The sequence below is a fragment of the Alosa alosa genome, chromosome 16, assembly GCF_017589495.1.
Source record: "Alosa alosa isolate M-15738 ecotype Scorff River chromosome 16, AALO_Geno_1.1, whole genome shotgun sequence".
Lineage (NCBI taxonomy): Eukaryota > Metazoa > Chordata > Actinopteri > Clupeiformes > Clupeidae > Alosa > Alosa alosa.
Genome location: NC_063204.1, coordinates 15,875,600 through 15,897,939, shown reverse-complemented (window position 1 = coordinate 15,897,939; position 22,340 = coordinate 15,875,600). Strand labels below are relative to the sequence as shown.

Sequence of the window (22,340 nt, the reverse complement as noted above, 5' to 3'; positions counted from 1 at the left end):
CCTAGGTCTGGTGATTTTCATACAGTATAATTATTTAGATACACGTAACTAAATAAAAGAAAATAAGGGTAGTGCATATTCCACATGTCGGATGTGGACATGTAGAACTAAAGTAAAGCATGGCTGGTGTGGTGAATGTCTTTATCAGTCTGAAATGAACATCCAGGTAATGTTGTGATTAGACATGACCTTGTTCTGGTCACGATCATAAATATTGCTGCAATTCACTTATTTATAGCTTATGGGAACTGAGCTGTAAACATCCATTTCCTCCTTTCTGTTTTGTTTTTACATGTTTTTATGACAGTAGCACTGGCAGCATGGCCCAGAAACGCTAGCCTGACCCGGCCCACCTATCTCTTATTTTTGTCTCACTGAGATACTAGTCTGGCCTCTCTCAATGCATTAGCACTCCCAAACAAAGGTCGGACCAATCAGCAATGGGAGGGGATGATGCTAATTTATCATTCAAAAGTAAGAGTGGTAAACGGTAGTAGCAATGCTTGCAAACATTAAACACAAATTGCAGTTAATATGTAAATATAAACAGCAAAGGTAAATACAATGTTTCCTGACTGCCAATGCAGTTTATTATCAGTCTACAAAGGTTATGTAGCCTAAAGTAGGAAGTTATCGTTAGAAATTCCATGATCAATGCAATTGGTTCGGCTGGAACAATTGTTTTAAAGTTAACATAAAAGTCTACGCCCATTCTGAAACTAGGGTTAGAAACATCTCCCAATATGAGAGAATGTCAGTCTGGTAAAAGCCAGGCTACAGGAATGCTATCATCTGAGCAAGTGACACTCTTTCAGATACAGCTGTAAGCCAGCTCAGGAGAAGGCTTAGAAAACCTGTCACAGATTCACCAGGGCATGCAGGAATTCAGCTGCATGGACGAAGATGTCATAGAGGTAAACCACACAGAAGCACAACAGCTGCAATTATGAACTGAGCTATGAACTGAGCTGAAAGAAATACAAGTTTAAGTTTGAAAATTATTTCAGGAATATTTGCAAAGCTATCATTTTACAAAAATATTTACCTTTATTTTCCCTTTTCAGTTCTTCCACAGCTGCATTTAGATGGATGGACTGAGCTGAAAGACAAAACACATTTTAAGTTTGAAAATGATTTCAGCAATATTTGTAAAGCTATCATTTTACACAAATGTTTACCTTCACTTTCCCCTCTCAGTTCTTCCACAGCTGCATTTAGATGGATGGACTGAGCTAAAAGAAAAGCAAGTTTGAAAATAATTTTAGCAATATTAGCACTGAAAAGCAAGCCATGTGAAAATGTATGATGATTTGTGTTTCATTACCCTCAAATGTAGTCCTCAGCTTCTCCAGGTCGTTCACCACATGTCTGAGCTCAGCTCTCTGATCAGCCAGCAAAGCACTCATCTCCCTCAGCACGGCATGGACGTCAGTTTGGGTGCATTTGGTAGAAGATGACAGAGTTGCCTCGGCTCCATCTTCCTGGGCCTGGTTCCTGGGTATGGTATTGCTATTTGTGTTGTGCAGACCATCCTGACTAATATCGTTCTCACTTATATTATTGTCTCCATTGACTCCTGATGAACCACAGCACAGCAAAAACAAAACAGCAGTAACCTTCATTCTGAAACTGTGCCCTGTGATGACAAGTAACAGTTCACAGAAGTTGGCATCATGAAGTACGGTGTGTAAGTTAATGATTGCCGCACTGTTAAGACTTTTTATTGTATGTTTACAGTTAACTCATTGGCAAAACTGTTGCCAGAAAGTTACTGGAACTAACATTCTACAGTAGCCTTACTGTAGATGTGTTTGTATGATACCTATACCAAAATGTTAATGTACAGCATGATGCCCTTACTTTATTTTTATTTTATGGAAAATAATACCCTTATTACCCCACAACTTTCCAGTATGATAATTCGATATTAATTAATTCTATAATTAAAATTCAATGACGTAAGTCAACGTTCAATAGTAATACTTTTTTTATTATTATCATTATTCTTTACCATTAAAAATTACACACATACAGTAGCTTTTTCAAAAATACTTTTTCAAATACTCATAATATAACAGATTTCAGAAACTGACAGTAAGTCAATTGAACACAATAAAAGAGAGAGACATGTTCATATGCCCTCACCATCCCCCAATCAGATAGTGTCTCGGTTGTTTTGTTCTTTACAATTAACAGGCATGCACAACATCTTCACATTGAAAGCATTGAATTACATGAGTCCTTTCGTGCTTAAATAGTCCTGCGGAGTACACATATTAACATGCTGTATCACCTCTGTGGGTTTCATTAGTAAGTTGACACACAATTGTGAAAGAGTTCTACTTATACAGTATGGACTCGGCTCCACTATCAAGCCCTTTTACAGAACAGAAAAATAAAGAATAACAAAGTTTTTTTTATTGTTTTGGCTTGTAATACAGGCACAGAGCTTACAAAGTCCATTGTAGGCTTGTCATCAATCCTGACCCATTGGTACTAGTACGTTGCTAATAATTAATATGTGAAGGAATAGAGGGAAAGTGTGTGAGAGATGGTCATGGGTGTATCTATCAAATCTGCTGATGGACAGGCTAACAACCTGTGTAATAGGACAAAATAAAGCCATGCTAATCACCATATTATTAAAAAAATCAGTTGTGCACAACATATCATGGGAGCCAGATTTTGGAAATGAGACGCAAAGACTTTGTCTAGTACAGTATATTCCTTGGTTGTTTTCCTTGTTAGTAAATATGGACTCCCTAGCAGAATTTTTAAGACAATTTGAAAATGATCAGGTTAGGCCTCTGGATAGGCCATGGATATGTTAATGTGTAAACCACTTGTAGACTGAAAAGAGGTCACCAGCAGTCACCACAGGCTATCTGTGGTTGTGAGATGCAGTTCTGAATTTTTGACCTGGAATATTCAGAGAGAGAGAGAGAGAGTCAGCAAACAAACAAAACCATAAAATAAACACATGTATGCAAATAAAACAGAAGACGTGGACTCACTGGGGAACTATTTTGCATGTATATTTCAGTTTAGGATCCAGCTGACTTTGTAGATCTTTCAGTGAGGCATCACTCTCACACGTTTTGCTAATGATGAAATGACAAAAAAGTAGTTACAATTGCAGGACTATTCATAACCTATCCTACAGTCAGCACCAGTGGCAGACTCAGACTTTTTGTTACGATATATCAATGATGAAATAGTTTTCATCCTTAAAGAAGAAGTCGAGGTCATCAAGTACTGTCAGTACGAAATAAAACGTAAAAAAATCGGGGGCATGATGTTAAAGATGCGCCCAGAGTGTAGCACTGTAGCTGCCTGGCTACTCTAGCTTTGGCTGCAGCAACTCAAGCTATATATAGAAAAATATAACTTGTTTTATTTCGTACCGACAATACTCTGCGACCTCAACAAACCTATGCAGATCTATGTGAAAAATCACCGGAATTCTCCTTTAATGACAATGAACAGACTGTGTCCAAGGCTACTCAAGGCCTGTGCTGCTGAACTGGGGGAGCCACTGAAGCACATCTTCAACTAGAGTCTACGTCTCGGACAAGTTCAAACACTGTGGAAGACATCATGTCTCAACCCCGTCCCTAAGAAGCCACACCCCAGTGAGCTTAATGACTTCAGGCCTGTCGCTCTAACATCAAGATGCTCAGACCCCAGGTACGCCATGTACTAGACCCGTTACAGTTTGCATAACAGGAGAAAGTGGGCGTGGACGATGCCATCACTTATCTTCTACACAGGACACATTCTCACCTAGACAAGGGGGAAAGTGCTGTGAGAATCATGTTCTTTGATTTCTCAAGTGCTTTTAACACCATCCAACCCCTCAGACTGGGAGACAAGCTCTTGCAGATGGGTGTGGACGCTCACCTGGTAACCTGGATTACAGACTACCTGACCGAGCGACCACAGTTCGTCAGACTGAAGAACTGTCTCTCTGACACTGTGATCAGCAGCACCGAAGCGCCACAGGGAACTGTGCTCTCTCCAGTCCTGTTCATCCTGTACACATCTGACTTCTGCTACAACACCGAGTCATGCCACATGCAGAAGTTTTCTGACGATACTGCAATTGTGCGGTGTATCAGGGACGAGCAAGAGGAGGAGTACAGGAGCCTGGTGGAGGACTTTGTGCAATGGTGCAAACTCAATTACTTTCAACTCAACACTTCAAAGACCAAGGAGATGGTGGTGGATTTCCGCAGGTCTAAGCCCGCTCTGCTACCAGTCTCCATTGATGGGGTCAATGTGGAGGTGGTAAGCACCTACAAGTATCTGGGTCTCCACCTGGACAATAAACTGGACTGGTCAGCCAACATTGACGCACTCTACAAGAAAGGGCAGAGCAGGCTGTACTTCCTGAGGAGGCTGCGGTCCTTCAATGTGTGCAGCAAGCTCCTCAGGATGTTCTACCAGTCTGTTGTGGCCAGCGTACTCTTCTATGCAGTGGTATGCTGGGGAGGAAGCACAAAGAAGAAGGATGCTGGGCGACTTGACAGGCTGGTAAGGAAGACTGGCTCTGTAGTGGGAGCTGAACTGGAGTGCATCACTTCAATATCTGACAAAAGGACCCTGAACAAACTGATCAACATCTTGGACAATGAATGCCATCCACTCTACAGCACTATTAAAAAGCAAAAGAGCTTGATCAGCTGGAGACCCGGCTCACTGCCATGCACAACTGAAAGGCTGAGGAAGTCATTTGTCCCCAGGGCCATTGAACTGTTCAATGCTTCACTAAAGGGAAGAGGAGAGATAGACTTCCCTGCTTAGTCTGTCTGCCTCTCCACCCTCTCCATGTTTGAGTACTGACTGCCCACTACTGCTTTACTACTGTTTTACTACTGTTGTACTAATGTCAGCCTAATGTTTTTACTACTGTTTTCCTGCTACACTGTTTTTCATGCTATATTAGCACACATGATCAATGGCTTCTGCTACAATACTGAATGGCTGTAACCCTATTACCTCAACCTGTTCTTGCACTGACATAGTTTTTTTTATAGTTTATTATATTACCTTGTTTACATTATACTTTACTCTCCTATTTGTCCATATTATATTATTTGTGCTGGTCTCTAGACCTTATTATTGCACTGTTGCACTAATGTTGGACTACTTTCTGCACCTTCACCATGACACTCACTCTCTTGAGCACCTTGCCATGCACACATAACTAAAGGACTACTGTTGGACTACTTTTTGCACCTTCACCATGACACTCACTCTCTTGAGCCCCTTACCATACATACAGGACTACTGTTGGACTACTTTTGCACCTTCACCATGACACTCACTCTCTTGAGCACCTCACCATGCACACAGAACTACAGGCCATGTCACTACAAGCGTCTCATGCTTGATCACCCTCAAGCACACTGGATTTATTACATTTAATTTATATAGTATATTTAGTATTTAGTTTTTCATATCTCCTACTGTCTCTATTGTACAGTGGAGTTTGGAGTTTATACTTATACTTACCATTTCTGCTGTAAGTGCATGTTGTGTGTGATGTCTGTATGCTACTGAGACCCCCTGAATTTCCCCTTGGGGATCAATAAAGTATCTATCTATCTATCTATCTATCTATCTATCTATCATGTTTTTCATAGACACCATGAAGTATCTCCAGGTGCATTGTTGACTCTTTGCTATCTTGAGGCAGCTAAAAGGGTCTGGTATATCTGGTCTGAAGTAAAAGCCTTCATTATTTCACTATTATCTTGAGGGCGCATGATCAAGCTAGTTTATGATCTGAAGTCCCTAGCAATGCGATGCAAATATGTACTTGGCTGAATGTCCTTAGGATTTGCATTCACTGATTTAAATGTTATTTGTTTTTAAATGTTGCTGTGTTTCTGTTCATTCTTTTTAAATTTCGGTAACCCATTGTATGTCAGTACTGTGAAGTAACTGACTAAATCTAATCTGTATTGTTGAACTCAATACGTCTACGCAAGTGCAGAATACGTATATATTCTGTGCATACATGGCCACGTTTCAGCAATGCAGCTTGAGTGGAATCCTGCTGTTGCGTATGGTCACTCACACATGTGAGCAAGTCCATTTCTTCTGCAGAGATGCGTTTGCTCTGCAAATCTGTTATTATAATAAAAACATCCAGTGGTGAAAATGCTACTGACTTTGAAAAGGGAATGGAAGATGGAACTCTCAATGATTAAGCCTATTACACCTGAAACACACCCATGATTCATTAACAAATGTACATGTAAGTACAACCATTTATTCTGCTGTCAGACTAGCAAAAGTGGATTTGGACACACCCTAAATGCACTTGCACCATGCACTTCAGACCATGCATTTAGATTAGATAATCGAAATAGGGCCCGTAATGTCAAATTTCATATGGAAAATACACTTTTCTAAAACGGATAGTTTTGGCCCTTAATTATGATTGGCTGAATCGCGTTGTCGTTGGTGAATGCCATTGTAAACTCCAGGATAAGCCCACACGTTGACCACATTTCATTCTATATTAGCTATACTACTGCCGGAAGAATGATTATCTATGAATAAATCGTTACATTTCTCGTTGTCATTATTTTGTGAAATCTTTCCATGTTCTGTACTGTATATGCGGGGGTTCCACTGCACGTCGTGCTAAACAACGCCCCTTAGCTGTTCTAAAATCACTGTAACCTATGGCCTCTCGGGGCTTATTGCTTAAATGTATAAAGTACATATGTCAAATACCATATACACTTTCCATAAATTCCTCTGGACTCAATTAACTCGTCAAACTTTTTCTATGATATAGCTCAAAAAACTGTGCAGAAAGTACTGTATACAGTATAAACTCTCAGACATGTGGTATTATGCCAAACAAGTTCTAATACTGAAACACTGCCTGAAATGCTGTAGCAAAGGGGCAGATGTAGCCACCAAATGAACAAAATACACAAAGAACTTACGTGTCTGTTTCCTTGGTAACAAGTAAGACAGTCAAGCCATTCATGATTGAGGAGTTGAAATGTTTCACTTCTACAGATCCAAAAATGCTACAAAAGAATAAAATAAATGTTTAGTAACAAAAATAGGCTAAGGAGGGGAACGTTTTGTAGCTTGTTCTGGGTTTTACTGTAGTGTAGGCCTACATCATCATTCTACTTGAATAACATATTAACAATGAATCCTTTTTTACAGTAATAGACAGATCATAATAGCCGCATACCTTTTTGAATTAAAAGGCATATCTATGGACCCATTCAGCATGACAGAGGCATCACCACACGCAGATGCTGCAAACTGGAAAGCAAACATGAGGGGTTTTTTTATACATTGTTATGAAATAACAGCATTCAATACTGATAAAAGGCATAGCACTTGGACACTGCACACTAGAAATGTTATTGAATGTTACAAAAGAAAGGATGTTTGAACTACATTATCAGCCAGAATGATTTAACTGGTTTTATACCAGCATCCAGAAGCATGATTTAGAGTGCCTGTCTTAACTTAAGCGTATGGACCATGTAACCTTTAAAAAAAGAAAACAAACAAAATTGACTTTGAGTCTTTCTTTCCCAAATATACATTCATTCATTGTTTCTTCTGGTTGATGGAACTAGAAAAACCTTTCCCAGCAGAGATGACAACTGGCCTTGATATTAACACAATCATTGTGTTCAGTTGATGTCTCTTGTCATTATAGCTTTCCTGTTGGGTGTTGATGTTTGTTTGCTCAGCTGCTGTGGCGAAGACATTCTCACCCACACTGTAGAACAAGAACAAAGGCTATGTCAGACTACGGGCCAGAAGCACTCACTGCTGCTGAGGCTCCATTCCAGAATGCCCGAAAAGAGTTGTTATCACAATCTGGACATCCTGTGGTGAAAGTTTCTGCAAGACACACAAACACACACACACACGTTAAGACCTTTTTATATCCTGTTTTTTTTTTTATAATTCAGTGTCTGCAGAAAACAAATGCTAATATACCTTGGCTCTCATTTTTGCCACACCAATTGAGTCCATCCAAGGTGAAGCCAAGTAGAGTGTCCTCTAAAGTCAAGTAACAGCTCATTTTCCCAGTGAAAGCATGAACTATTTCTTTAGTTTTGCTCCAGAATAACATCTAATAAGAGGAACGCATGACATGCATGATATTAATTTACCATAATGAAGTACTGAAATAATAATAAAGTAATCTCTCTCTCTCTCTCTCCCTCCCTTATATATATATATATATATATATCATATATATGATGAAGAAAACAAAAAAGATCCCTGTTACCCGGTTACATGCTGGATCGTGGGACACTTTGTGTAATAGGGAGTCATATGCGTCTGGAGGGACATCACATGGATTCCTTCCCACAAATGCTTGCTTGAATGATTCCCAAATCTTCTCACAATCATTTTGACTGAAAGTATGCATGTTAACAATTCCCATCACTTTTTGATATTTCATAAAACAGGTAACTGTCCATTACGACACTACTTTACTAAGGCAACATTTGACTAAACATGTTCTACAAAGATTACCATTTCCATGCTCTCATGTGCTTAGTTTGTATGCAGACACTTATAGACACGTCAATAATAACACCAATAATAATAGTAGGCCTAACAATAACCATAATTGTTGGAGGCAATTTTGTGTTGTTACTGGCTTTTCCACTATATTTTTGCAAGGCAAGCATGCAATAACATCTGCTGCAATTTCAACATGAAAACTCTGTCTCATTTCAGGCACATATATACCATCCGATCTGTAGTGGCGCTCTACAAAATGTAAACATATCCAAATTGACCATATTCCACTTCCGGACACAAAGGGGAGTTTTAAAACAAATGTTTTGCTAGCTTGTTCTAGTAACTCATATTATTTGCGTATAAAATCTAAATTGAATGTGGCTGTTGAAATTGTCATTACCTCGTCGTTGCGCCGTTGTCTTTTAAATAAGTTTGACATCTATTCGTAAATGTTGCCTTTAGACTGCTGGACGAACTAGTTCCAAGAGTAAGTCCAAGTGTAACAGATAGGATAACTATGGCCATTAACACCACACATAGACAAATAAGCAGATGATTTCTCCGTTTTGGACTTCGGTTGGATGTTCGGTTGACCTCCGTATAAACCATTTTGTTACTGCACCACGCAGCGGGCGAGCAGACGTTTTCCAAACAACTTTGTCCCTTCAGCGACAGGAGCAATAACAGTCAATGCCAGCGTTTCACTCAACACACATGCTTGCTAACTGCAGAAGGGACAAAGGTTAGCCCCTTCGTCGTCGATGTTTGACACGAGACATGTGAATCACATTTGGGCGCAATCTATTTATATCCAGCTAGGGCGCATACGCTGCTCTGCATTTGATTCGGAATTTGGCGAATAACAGTAGGCATATCTCTCGCAATTCCAACTCTTCGATAAGAAAGCTATGCTTGTCATTCAGCCTGATCCACTGTGGTTCTCTCCCCCTAGCTCTCTAGTGGTGTCAAACCCATTAGGCTATTTTATTCAGATAATTACCTCCCTTTCGCCCCTGTTATTTTATTATAACTTACCTGAGTGTGGATGTTTTTTGTTAACCTTTTATTAGGCCTGTCATTGTGAATGTAATCAATGAATATTATCAGTGTCATCAATGTGATATTTAATGCGCTTTTGTCAGTGTTGCTTAAATATGGCAAGCCAGTTCATTTTATACAAGATAACTGACCCTGGAATGCAGGCCATCTGAGTACAGTGTAACTATATGCTGGTGCTCATCTATCACATGCAAATTGATATGATACATTCCAAGTAAGAAATGTGAGCTGTGACTGTTAGGTGTGCACTGGGTTTGTCATATTATCTCTTCACTTGCATTACAACCATTAGGCTATGCACAAGTGAAGCACCACAGATATATCAATGCAACAATTGCATTAATTGCATTCAGTCAATTGAATATTGAGGGTCAATTGAATCACAGTAGGGTTAGGGTAAACAGTCTGTTGCTTGGCTTTCTCTTGCAAGTTCAAGTTCACTGCATTGGGCCTCTCACCATCAAACACTAATCTCTACCTTGCAAAGATAAGAACTTTTTTTAACTCGAAGTCTTTTCAAAGTTTGTAGAGGAATAAAAAAGCTGGCCACCCTTTCTCAATTGTTCAATAACAAATTCACTAGAAAAGTTGACGTGCCAATGTGTTCTGTTCTCCTGTAAGGACATGAACACAGGCGCATAGGTGCAATTTTATGTGTTCTATTTTATATTTTTTCCAATATAAACATCTTGTATTACAACAAAGCAACAGGCCTTTTTTGTTTTCTCATGTTTGTTTTGAAAATGAAAAACAATGACCAAATGTACAAAGACACTAAAACCTAATCATCACTATTAAGTTAATGTAGGGTTTCTGAGTTAAGGTAACTATAATCAAGGTATCCTCAATTAATGAATCGATTAATTGACCATTTGCACAATCAATGTGTAACAATGACTATGCATCCAGGAACATTACAGAACTGGCTTCTTCCTGTTCAAGAGGCTGTCTGCACAGGTGAGGCAGGAGTACTGCTTCGGATTCTTCATACATTGGAGAATCATCAGAGTCCTAGAGAGTGAAGACACAGATTTCGATAAATGATCTGACATTTTTCCCCTCACAACATTATGAAGCAAACATCCGTCTATGATAAATATATAAACTAACAGGTCATAATCAGTGCAGGTCCACCGGAAGCCTCTGGTTTGGAGGATTTTGATCAGGTCCACAATGGATCCCTCTGTACAAGACTCTCTGGTGAAGAAAGCAAAACCATTAGTCTACTAAATTAATCTGTTCAAAATCATCATACATGAAAAGAAGAGAAAAATGTCCCAGACACAAAACGATTTCAATGTGAATGAAAATCTGCTTGGCATAATTTTTAGCTTACTGGGTATGCCTTTAGTGTCATTTGAACATGATTCATATGTCATTCTGAGGTTTGCTGAAAGTCCAAAGACCAGAGAGAGTCATAATGCAGTTGTTGTTTGCTTTGTGTTGTCAGTAACACCGTGCTACATAGTTACATATCTCTCACACCCTGCACCCAGAGTCTCACATTAATGGTCCCTCCAAGTTGGTTACCACCTTGATGTTAACATGATTCACCATTCTCGGGTTCAGACTGTCCAGTTCCACACCCCCAAACATACTGAGAGGGCAAGAGGAAAGATAAACTCAAGTACATACATTTGTGAACTTTGCACAAGAATGAAATATGAAAATCCAATGCAGATAGTTCTCAAATTCATGAATCCAAAATTAGGCCTACCTTTTCCTGTTAAATGCATCTTTAATGGATCCATTAAGTATGACAGTGATGTTACCACAAGCGGCTTCTGCAAACTACAAAACAGTCTTACTTACTTGAATAGTCAATTTCTAAATGCAACAAAATAATGTCTAAAATGTAGGCTCTCACGTTCTGTGATGCCTGTTTCCAGAGAGAATAAACAGGATGGTTCACACAATCAGACCATTCAGGACAGGCACTGAAATTGAATCCTGATAACCAAAAATGACAACAAAATGAACCCCCTCCAGATCTTTTTTAACCAGTTGTATAAGGTATGTATGTACAACGGGTCTTTTATTTATTTAATTGTTTATTTAGATAGGGACAGCGCATATTAATGGACATCAGTATACAATGTAAATATGATAGAGTTAGCTCCATAGCGAATTTTCTTCTATTGTCCCTAGGCGGATTCATAAAAAACATAATTAACACAACTGTAAATTTACTCGGCTAAATTAGGCAACCCTACGGAAGAGTATTAAAAAAAAAAAGTATTGTACTTCAAGATTAAAGTCGTAACGCTACGAGAATAAAGTCGTAATGTTACGAGAATAAAGTCGAACGTTACGAGAATAAAGTCAGATAAATGACAATATATATATATATATATATATATTTAGGCCCACTGTGTTGAAATGTAGATTGTACCTCTATCTTTCTCCTCCTTCCCACACCAGATGAGGTCATTGAACATGTAACCAACCAGCGTGTCCTCCAAGGTCCAGAAACGACGAGTAACTGCAGAGTAGCTGTGTACCAGATCGTGTGTCTTACTCCAGAACAGCAGCTTGAGACGAAGACAGAGACAAAGACTTTGTAAGGTAAAACCCACGCTGGAGGCAAGTTACACTACAGCTTCCCAACTTGAACTGTTTGCATCCATGGACTGATTAGTCTATGTCAAGTACCCAAGGCCTGGTCATAGTGCTGTGAATTGATAGGGAGGGATCCCTAGGGATCAATAAAGTATCTATCTATCTATCTATCTATCTATCTATCTATCTATCTATCTATCTATCTGAATGGCCTCTCCTGCATCCTTTGATCTGGTTCTATGCACCAGGGTCACAGAAAGCTTCAAGGTGAACAATTGTACAGTGTATTGGTGAGCAATTGTACAGTGTATTAATGAAACATATTCATGTTTGGTCTTTAATTGATCCTTGTTATATGGGCAGCAGTCTGATCATGATTGGTTGGTTTCTTACATTACAGGAAGGGGCGGGATGTGTGCCATATTGGTGTTACAAATGAACCTGCACATTTCTATGTATTGCAGCCATTGCTGCTATTTGGTTAATAAACTGTTTAGTAATAGTGTCGGTCATTAACTTATTAAATGGAGTCATATTACTTATATTTTCTGCAATATTCACAAATCTAATGCATCTACTGTCCCATAAAGTTCTGACACATATGAACCTTCCCGACAGATGTTTTCCGTTGTTGGTAGCATTTTAATGGTCAAAACTGAAACATTAAAAGATGATAGGTGAATTCTGTTCATAATTGCATTATTTTGACTGATGATAGGTTAATTCTACTCATAACTGCATTATGCACTAGCCTGGGGACCAGACGAATCTTGCTCTGTCAGATCCTTCTTGCCAATTTTCAAAATCTCAGAAACCAGTCACAACCTTGAAAACTACTGCATTTAAAACTTTTGTTTAAAATAAAGATGATCTACTTCCAAAAAGGATTCCATAAGAGTGTATTGCAGTATTGCTCCTGAAAAGCGTTTTAAATAAAATGTATTATTATTAATATTATATTTAATGACCATGTGTTAGTGTTAGTTATATCCATACCATGGCACCTACCTTGTCACAGGGCAGCGTTTGTGGAGTTGCTCTGAACATGCGTTGGTAGTCTTTTACTCGCACACTACAGGGAGTCCTTCTTACCACTGCCTCCTCAAACTCTCTCCAGATCCCTTCACAATCATATCTAAGAAGAAAAAAAAACAGAGCATTGAGCTGACTGTGGACCATAACTGGAAAGTAGGCCTAAAGGTCAAAGGTCATATCTAAGAAGGAAAAAAAAAAAAACAGAGCATTGAGGTGACCGTGAACCATAACTGGAAAGTAGGCCTAAAGGTCAAAGGGTTCCCAACCTTTATGGGGTTAAGACACACCAAAGGTCAAACCAAAACATCAAGGCACATCGAGTTATGGTTACTGATTTTGCCTCACACGTTATTATAGGCTATAGCAGGGGTGTTCATTCTTATGTCCATATTTTTTCTATGCAGTGTTCAGTTGAGAGACACATTGCTTTGCCCACAGCACACCAGTTGAGAAGTGTATGTGTGTGTGATGGTTGTGCAATTGAACATTGAGAGTTAGTTTTCTGGAGTCATGTTCCTCTCCCTTTCCTCTCCTGACAGAAGTGTAGATGATTTCTCTCTCCTCTCTTTGTCTATGTCCCTTTGTTGACAGCTACACTGTGGGTTCTTATCATTTGTCTTTTTGTCTATCCTCCCTCCCTTCCTTCCTTCCTTTTCCTAATCCCTCTTTCTAATTAATTTGATGAAGAAAACGAGGAAGGAACGATAGGAGGATGGAGGAACGAAGGAGAGACAGATGACAGATGAGATGCTCACTCACACGTCAAGACATGGGAGGGAATATTTTACCTTGGCAGCTTGGACCAATGATTGCACAATTCCGACTCTCTCCTCGGTCTTGCCTCCTCTGGTTGCAAATGAGACATCCTCGATGATGTTGAGCTTTGAAAGATTTCCGGGGCACGAGCAGGAGGACCAAGGACCGAGGACCGAGGAGAGAGGCCGTTTGCAAATAGAGTTTTGAGATGAGCCCTGTGCATGCCTGAGCTAGAGATAAGGGTGTCTTTGTTGAAGATTATTATTGTTGTTTTTGTTTATTGTTTTGCTGTACAATGTTGAATAAATTTAATTTTAGGATCTTCTTCACATTACTTTGTCTTTGCTGTTTTCGCTGTCATTTTAGGTGACTCCAAACTTTTGAAAAGTAGTGAGTGTTATTTTTAAATTTGGATAAGGGTATGAAACATATTTACAAATTGTTTCTCTTTTTTTAAGAAAAAATCTTGTTTTAGCCTTACCTGGAACTGGGATTGATTAAGGTGATATAATTGTAGCATCGCCCAATGACAATGTGCTTCAAGTTCGGGGTGGTGCCCAACTCTGCATTCAATTTCTCCACGAGGAAAAGCACAGCAACCAGTCCTAAACACCAGATACACATAGAGCTGAGAACTGTGCATACATCAAGCACATCAGAAATTGCCCAGAGCATGAAAAACTTAAAATTGTTAAGAGTTAACTCACCTAATATCATGATGGGTTGTTGATTAGATTGAAAAGGTGTTGTCTCCACCCAGTGGCCTGACTGTAGAATAGCAGCCTCATTAAAACCATTATTGTGAATGCAGTTCATGTATGTTGTCCTGTGTGTTTCCTGTCCTGTGTTTGTGTTTACGTATGTGTATATATATGAGAGAGAGAGAGAGAGAGAGAGAGAGAGAGAGAGAGAGAGACTGTGCAGTGGTATGACAGTGTGTAACTGACCAGGCTTGTTTCAGGAAATACTAAGTGGGTTTGGTACAACTGCATGCTGTTGAATTCATCAGAAACAGGAATGCACACTCTCAAATCATGTTACATAAAGAAAATACATTATACCAATTCAGATTCGTAAGTAAATAGATAACCAGTTAACTCTTGTATGAACGTCATATAGAATACTATAAAACAGTAAACAATCCAGTTTCTTACCCTATAGCATGTGTTGAAATCAGAAACAAAACTTCACCCATTACTCCATAATGACAGTTGGCAAACACATTCATGACGATAAAAAACTCAGCATCCGGACAAAAGTAAAGGCAGTCTTGTCCATAGCCTCATCAATTGCTTCATCTGAAGGAGTTGTAGACATCAAGTTCCTTTAAGCAAACCAAGATTAGAAGAGAGAGAGGGAGAGAGAGCAAGAGACATACAAAGCATGTGCCTCCATGCACACACCCACTCTGATAAACACAGACAGACACACACACACACACACACACACAAAAACAGAGAGCCTCCTGTCACTAATTCCAGGTTCACATGACTCTCATTTTATGTTACCAAGAGATAAACACAAGACTTTTGTTTTGCTGGAATTAGATTTTAGCCCATTTACCATTTTAGAATGTTGCTGGTGGTCTGCTTCTTTATATTTTATTAAGAAAGCTGATGATGACCCACAAAATTGAACTAATAAACACTAATAACCCAATCAATGTGAACTGTGAAATTGAGCTCTGGCTGCAATGCTTGTTGGCATAGTTTTTGTCCACTTGTATTTGTGACTGTTGTAGACAAGACAACCAGAATATGACTGAACAGGTTCATGTTGATGCACAGTACGCTATCATCTACAACAGCTGATGGTTATGGACCCTTTCAAGAGAGTTCCATTATCAGCATCATACTTGGCCCCACAAGACTTCCTTTTTAACATTCCATATGTTATCTTAATGCAGAGGAAGTAGATTGGGGCCCAAATAGAACATTCAAGCATTGTTTTTGTTTTTATTGTTGAAAGGGTCTATATGTGACTAGTCAATCCTCTCCAGCTAAGTCAAGAGTGCACCTCTCATACAATGGGAACAAAGACAGATAGGCTAGATGGGGTAATGAAGAGTACAGTGTTCATCATTCATTCAAAGTTGAGACTGCACCTATTTTCTTGTAGGAATGTAATGCAGGGAGTGATCTGTTTATCACGTCCCAGATATGTCAGATAAATTCTGCATTGATGTGAAGGAGATATACTGTATGGTTGAAGGAGAAGGGCATGTAACAGTGGGTATGATGAATATATACAGTACTAGACACAATCATTTTTTTACATTTTGTATATGATCACCTACAAAGAGGAAAAATAAATTCTGTAACTATTTGAAGAACCCACATGGAGATCATGTAGAGAATAACAAAGGTCCCCACTACTGGTGAAAGAACAGAATGTGTAACACAACTTCACTACTTCAGACATATGTAAGCTATTTCCCTTTTATACATCACATTAGGGAGATTTGACTTCATGTAGCCACCTGCAGCCATCTTAAGCTGACTGCATAACGTGATTATTTCTGAGAATCTGATATGTTTTCAACCATGTATGCACAATGCAGGGTTGAAAACGTATCAGAAGCCAATATTTTTGGCGACCCCTCTGGGGATTAAGAACCAACGAGATAGATGAATGAATGAATGAATGAATGAATGAATGAATGACTGAATACAATTTTATGTCATGAGATATTTTCTAAGATCTGTGGCTTTATTTGACTGTTGTCAACTCAATTTAGAAACAATGATTTTGCTTAATTGCCGAATAACCCACCCACCCCAAACATACTTGGGACAGTTGAACTGAGAGTACAGGTGCCACTGCCAGTCCCCGCCATACCAAAAGCAGGGTAGACAGCCTGAGTGAAAGAGGTCTGAACTTTATGAAGAAGGGAAATTCTATCAGAGACTGTATAAAAAGCCAGAATTTCGGCATCAAAATATATACCAACTTTGGTGAACAGTTTTGCTCCAAAAAGGGATATCCCACCTGGTAAGGTAGTAAGTTGAGTTTTTACATTGTTGTGCTGAAAGCTATAGCCTGAGTGAGAGCACAGCAAGGCCCAGGACATTAAGTCTTCTCCGAGCCTGCCGGAGCCTGTGTATGTGACAGCCATGATTACCTCGGCATTACTTTCAGACCACTCAGCCTCCCAATAACTGTGACCAGACAACCTCCTTGCACATAACACATGGCCATAGTTTTTATAGGCTAACATCTGATCAACAGCACTCCCTTTACTCAGTCCACCTGTCCCGAAGGCAGAACTCCCAAAGCTGAAACCACCATTTCCCGAAAAGGGATGGCTTGATGACTGTACAAAATTAGATGATATGCCTCTTCCTATATTCACCAGGCAGACTTGTCCTTGAATTGTATTTGAGTCCCGTATAAGGTGAGAGGCATCTGTGGAAAACAAACCAAGTAACCATTGAAACTTGTAGAAACATTGGAAAAAATATGCAAAAACTTATTCTGAGAAGTCCTTCCTACAGTATACTCTTGCCAACATAATACGGATGAGAGGCTCCTCTCTTGGGAGGAGCAGATTAATGCTTTCTACTTTCTGTCGGTTGTCATCCTGCTATCTAACTCCAGCATATAAACATATGTTTTTAGTTTCTATATGTTGTTCACATATGTATGTGCATAAGTATTTTTTGTTGAAATTTGCTTTCAATATATATACTCTATTGCTTTCACTCACATCTCAACAGGCTCTCTCTCGTTGTGGGTACTGCATATGGCTCTAAAGTGTAATAGAAGGAATGATGACAGTTAAATAAACTGTGTACTTGGTCAAAAAAACAACCTAAAGTCTCAGTTATCAACAATGCATGTAATATTTGCCATGAAATGTGTGCAAAAGTGTGCACACGTACACTTACCTTCTTTTGGTGCTGCTTGTACAATATGGTCTCTCTTTACTGAAAAAAAAAAAACCCATCCCTCTGTAAACAATTACTGGAACATATACATGTAATGTCAACCTGTTTTATAAACTTCAAAATACCCACTGATATCAGATATGTTCCTAAACTCCATAGTCAAAAGACCCTCCATGTTTTTCCTCAGTTCAGCAAAACATGGCTGGACCTTCTCAAATGAAGCTTGGGGGTTAATGTTTGTCCTAGGTACAACTTTAGGCTCATAGGGAACACGGAATGACAGGCTTGTCTACACTTTTGAGACTTTACACACAGACACAAAGACAGGAGAGAGAGAGATATATTAATTAATTTGCGTAATTGTTTATGTCCAGATACATTTATGTAACAATTGCTTTGACATGCCAATAAAGCACCTTTTGAATTGAATTGAGGGGGGGGGGTTCTCACAATCAGACATACTGTATATGTGTGAATTTACATTATCCATATAGCCAATTACCTGCAGGAAATCTAGGTGATCTTCGATCTGTGAAAGCTCTTCCAGTTCTGAGTTTTTCTTCCGTAGCTCTGCGATCTCCTGATGAAGCTGATCTAAAAGTGTTCTTGCCTGACTTAGTTCAGCTTTCTTCTGGGTTCTGATAACTTCTTTCACTTCAGAGCACCTCTCCTTAACCATACGGACCAGCTCCTCAAAGACCTTTTCAGTGTCTTCCATCACTACCTGCTCTGAATTCTGTTGAAAACACACAAATATTGGAGTGCTGCAGCATTTACATTAACAGTAACACATACTGTATGTATAATTTTGAAACTTACTGTCAAGGACTCCATAGCTTGTTTAAATTCTGTTAGGTTATTTTCTTTTGCCTGGATTTTCTGTTGAGATGATTGCTGTGTCTTCTGTAGCTCTTTCTGTACAAGAAATGTGACCAAAGCATTGTACTTGTTAACACATCATCTATCATGTCATTCCATGTACGGTATGTTTTTTTGATAAAAAAAAAGCCCATTGAAGAAAAACAAACTCAGCTGATACACCTACAGGGATCAAATGCACGTGCATAGTAATCTCTTATTTTGTCTTTGAGTAGGTTAATAAACAGGGGAATGCAAAGATATTTAGTCTTTATTTCTCCCTGCCATCATTGATGATAAACTAGACAACTAGACAATTAAGTTTCGTTTTCCTTGAAGCGTGTAACGTGTGCCACCCACCACCAGGCGGTCCCAAGTTACTTGCTGTGCATAGCCTGCAGGTGAATGTACTATGCGTTATATTTGGCTGATTATAAACAAGACCTAGGCCTATCTATGTCCTAAAATATATTAATGGAAGAAAACTAAAAGTTCTTATACTAAAAATATATAATTCAAATATAAACCTTTTGCTTTTTGCTTGCATAACACCAAATGATAGCAACATCTGCAGCCTAAAATTAAATCATCAGAAGAGATGGGGCCTCATTACAGAAACTTCCTAATTCTGAAATCTTATCTTATCTCAGTTTACGATGGCATCTAGGATTTTTGGTATTACAGAAGCATGTTCCTAACTGCATTTAAGAAAAAATCCTATCTCAACTTAAGATAGGAATTTGGCCATTACAGAACCATAACTCAAGAACTTCCTAACTTAGGATGGCACAGACCCTGTCCTAAATTCAAAATAACTGCCAAAACTGACTGCAACAGTTGTTGCCTAGCCTATGATGAGGATGGCTGTTTGCATAAAGCATATTTCACTAAACAGGTTAATAAGTGAAAACTTGGACAAGCAATAAGCTAGCCTATGAGAATATATGTGCAAAAGGATTCACGGCTGTTGTAGAGAGAAATGACTGATCTTTAATGCAATATCTACATTGCCTATTAGCAACCATTCATCCAATGTTCCAAACGCACATTCTGTTTACTAATCTGATATCATTTTAAAAGGCTAACTGAGAAAACATTGGAGAACCCTTTTGCAATTATGTAAGCACATAATGTAGCCTATAATATAAAAAGTGCTGTCCTGTTTTTTTTTTTGTTTTTTTAAACAATGCACCTGATCTCAGCTGGTATTCTGTATATAATGGAGTGAAATGGACATTTCTAAGTGACCCCGAACTTTTGACCGGTATAGTCTACATCTTTGTAAATTGCTTAGCCATACACCACCATGTCATGGTTCTTATATTGCCAGATTCCAGACAATTTCACTTACACAGATATGTGTAGCCCAGACTGTCCTGAAAAAGGAAGATATAGCATGTATAGATGGCAATCACATAATAATTAGATTAACCAAAGTTCTTTTAAGCAAGTCCCTCCACTCGGCGGCCATATTGCAACGCTTTTGGGGCACTTATCAGGCATCGATTTCGGCAGAAATGCGAAAGACTTCACGACACCAACCTTGCTCCAGCGGCGAGATCACAACACATGATTGGCATGATGTATTCACAACACACCACATGATTGGCTCAATATATTCACATGTCGACGTTTTGCCGCGCAAGGGGTGGGATATGTGTAGCCTATAGGCAACTGCAAACTAGCCCCATGTATTATGCAGGATTTCTGAGTGCTGTGTCTCCTCATAAGAAAGTCTCTGGATTAACTATCTGAACAACAGGCGACCACTTCTGCATAATTTCATGGAGTGCTGAAATGTAGTGGTTGTAAACTTATTGCAGTATCATCATAATTATTGCACCTGTTTGTGTATGGCTAAAATTCTGAAAAAAGTGCACCAGATTGATGAGAGAGAGAGAGAGAGAGAGAGATAGATAGATAGATATAAGCCAATCTAACCTCTGAATTTCTTTTCAAAGTGCACCAGATTGATGAATTTAAACGCTAGTTAAGTTTTCTTGCAGGGGGGCATGCCCACCCCCCGGACCCCCTTCGAGTGGTTTGGTTAGGCTACTAGGCTACTTCCGAAACGCACCTCTGCTGAAAACATTTCTACATTTCTAGAGGAAACACTGGATAGGATTGTTCCTATCTTTGAAACTTAAGTTAAGATAGGAGAAGCAATTAGGATATTTTTCTGTAATAAGGCTCCAGGATGACATGGGCTATTGTAGCCTACGTGTAAACTACCACAACCTGCATCTTTGTAACCAGCAATTTTTGTTGACACATCGGCAACACTAACATTGGAGCCAGTGCGCATGTGTGAATGAGTTGATGGGTTGACAGCTTAGCCAAAGATTGTTAAGGCGGAGCAAGACACTTCGTCGTAGTTCATGTCGCGAAATGGGGATCGAATCAAAGATAATGAATGCGTAGCAAGATGGGTCGTCCTAGTTCATGTCTATGAGGGCAAAGTGGAGTTCAGTCAGAGACGGGCTCTGGTTCAGTTCCCACCTGCACAGGGGCGTGTCACTGACGTATGACTTACGTTTGAACGCCTCGGTTCCACGCCAGACAAGCCAGAGTACAAAATAAACTTGGTGTACACCTTCATTAATGTTGATTTTCTCCCGACTGGAGGGTCATACTATCACGACATTCTACTGAAATAGGGAGGAGGGTTTGGAGATCATGATACCGTGTCCGGAATGTGCATCCATTGCTCAGAAAAATAAGGCTTTGACAAATTCTGGGAAATTCTTGGATTCTGCCATAGACCTCAATGTTAAAAAGAGAGCCCGTTCACTGCATAAATGTGCGGGGGCGTGTACTGCCAAAGATTGTTAAGGCAGAGCAAGATATTTCATCAGGAGCCACTTCCGGGAACCCGGATCGCATCGGGGGCAAATCCCCTTTATGCAGAGCAGAGGCAGCGACTGCTCCATTGAAGTCTATGGGCATAGCTCAGAATTTCACCACATATGCTAAGGTCTTGGTTCTATAGAGTTAGGAATGTGAATTTCGGGCACATTTTCATGATCCTCAAACCCTTCTGAACATTTCAGGTACATTTTTAGCATTTTTGAGCAATCTAGTCTGGAGAAAATCAACCTTATATCAGGTGTGCGCCGGTTATTTCTGCCGCTGCTGTTGGCGGTTGCAACTTACGCCGTCAATACGTCATCGACACGCCTCTTTATGCAGACAGGATTCGATCCCCATTTCGCGCCCATAGACATGAACTACGACGAAGTATCTTGCTCCGCCTTAACAATCTTTGGTACTGCTACCCTATTTGCATACATTTCCGGGGACAGGAAATGGCCTCTCATGAAGTATCTTCGTAATCAACCATCTTTGATCGAATCCTGTCTGCATAAAGAGGCGTGTCGATGACGTATTGACGAGCGTAAGTTGCAACCGGCCAACAGCAGCGGCATAAATAACCGGCGCACACCTGATATAAGGTTGATTTTCTCCAGACTGGATTGCTCAAAAATACCAAAAATGTACCTGAAATGTTCAGAAGGGTTTGAGGATCATGAAAATGTGCCCGAAATTCACATTCCTAACTCTATAGAACCAAGACCTTAGCATATGTGGTGAAATTCTGAGCTATGCCCATAGATTTCAATGGAGCAGTCGCTGCCTCTGTGATTTTGCCCCCCTCGT

At 39.5% G+C, this 22,340-nt stretch overlaps 2 protein-coding genes across 4 annotated transcripts; both read right to left on the bottom strand.

Annotated features, from left to right (window-relative positions):
• Positions 1–1,969: 1,969 nt before the first annotated feature.
• On the bottom strand, positions 1,970–9,491 carry LOC125310019 (ADP-ribosyl cyclase/cyclic ADP-ribose hydrolase 1-like). Of its 2 annotated transcripts, XM_048267192.1 has the most exons (8): positions 8,930–9,490; positions 8,288–8,417; positions 7,993–8,128; positions 7,820–7,893; positions 7,226–7,299; positions 6,966–7,052; positions 3,015–3,101; positions 1,970–2,919 (listed from the first exon to the last, which is right to left on the bottom strand). In XM_048267192.1, the coding sequence occupies exons 1-8, from the start codon at positions 9,136–9,138 to the stop codon at positions 2,862–2,864; spliced, it is 855 nt and encodes a 284-aa protein (XP_048123149.1). In that variant the 5' UTR covers positions 9,139–9,490; the 3' UTR covers positions 1,970–2,861. The 2 variants fall into 2 exon arrangements, with proteins under 2 accessions (XP_048123149.1, XP_048123150.1); XM_048267193.1 differs by lacking the exon at positions 3,015–3,101 and having other exon boundaries at positions 8,930–9,491.
• Positions 9,492–10,324: 833 nt separating this feature from the next.
• LOC125309712 (ADP-ribosyl cyclase/cyclic ADP-ribose hydrolase 1-like) lies at positions 10,325–15,168 on the bottom strand. Of its 2 annotated transcripts, XM_048266787.1 has the most exons (11): positions 15,093–15,168; positions 14,886–14,931; positions 14,646–14,706; positions 14,420–14,543; positions 13,156–13,282; positions 11,981–12,119; positions 11,456–11,538; positions 11,306–11,379; positions 11,093–11,185; positions 10,699–10,785; positions 10,325–10,599 (listed from the first exon to the last, which is right to left on the bottom strand). In XM_048266787.1, the coding sequence occupies exons 1-11, from the start codon at positions 15,164–15,166 to the stop codon at positions 10,503–10,505; spliced, it is 1,005 nt and encodes a 334-aa protein (XP_048122744.1). In that variant the 5' UTR covers positions 15,167–15,168; the 3' UTR covers positions 10,325–10,502. The 2 variants fall into 2 exon arrangements, with proteins under 2 accessions (XP_048122744.1, XP_048122746.1); XM_048266789.1 differs by lacking the exons at positions 14,420–14,543; positions 14,646–14,706; positions 14,886–14,931; positions 15,093–15,168 and adding an exon at positions 13,971–14,216.
• Between the last annotated feature and the right edge of the window lie 7,172 nt (positions 15,169–22,340).

Coding starts and splice junctions, on each gene's coding strand:
- LOC125310019 (XM_048267192.1), bottom strand. CDS start 9,138: ATGGTTTATACGGAGGTCAACCGAACATCCAACCGAAGTCCAAAACGG. Junction 8,418..8,929: donor GACAACGGCGCAACGACGAG/GTAATGACAATT, acceptor GCATACTTTCAG/TCAAAATGATTGTGAGAAGA. Junction 8,129..8,287: donor ACGATCCAGCATGTAACCGG/GTAACAGGGATC, acceptor TCCTCTTATTAG/ATGTTATTCTGGAGCAAAAC.
- LOC125309712 (XM_048266787.1), bottom strand. CDS start 15,166: ATGAATGTGTTTGCCAACTGTCATTATGGAGTAATGGGTGAAGTTTTG. Junction 12,120..13,155: donor AAACGCTGCCCTGTGACAAG/GTAGGTGCCATG, acceptor CTTCGTCTCAAG/CTGCTGTTCTGGAGTAAGAC. Junction 10,600..10,698: donor ACCTGCACTGATTATGACCT/GTTAGTTTATAT, acceptor TTCACTCTCTAG/GACTCTGATGATTCTCCAAT.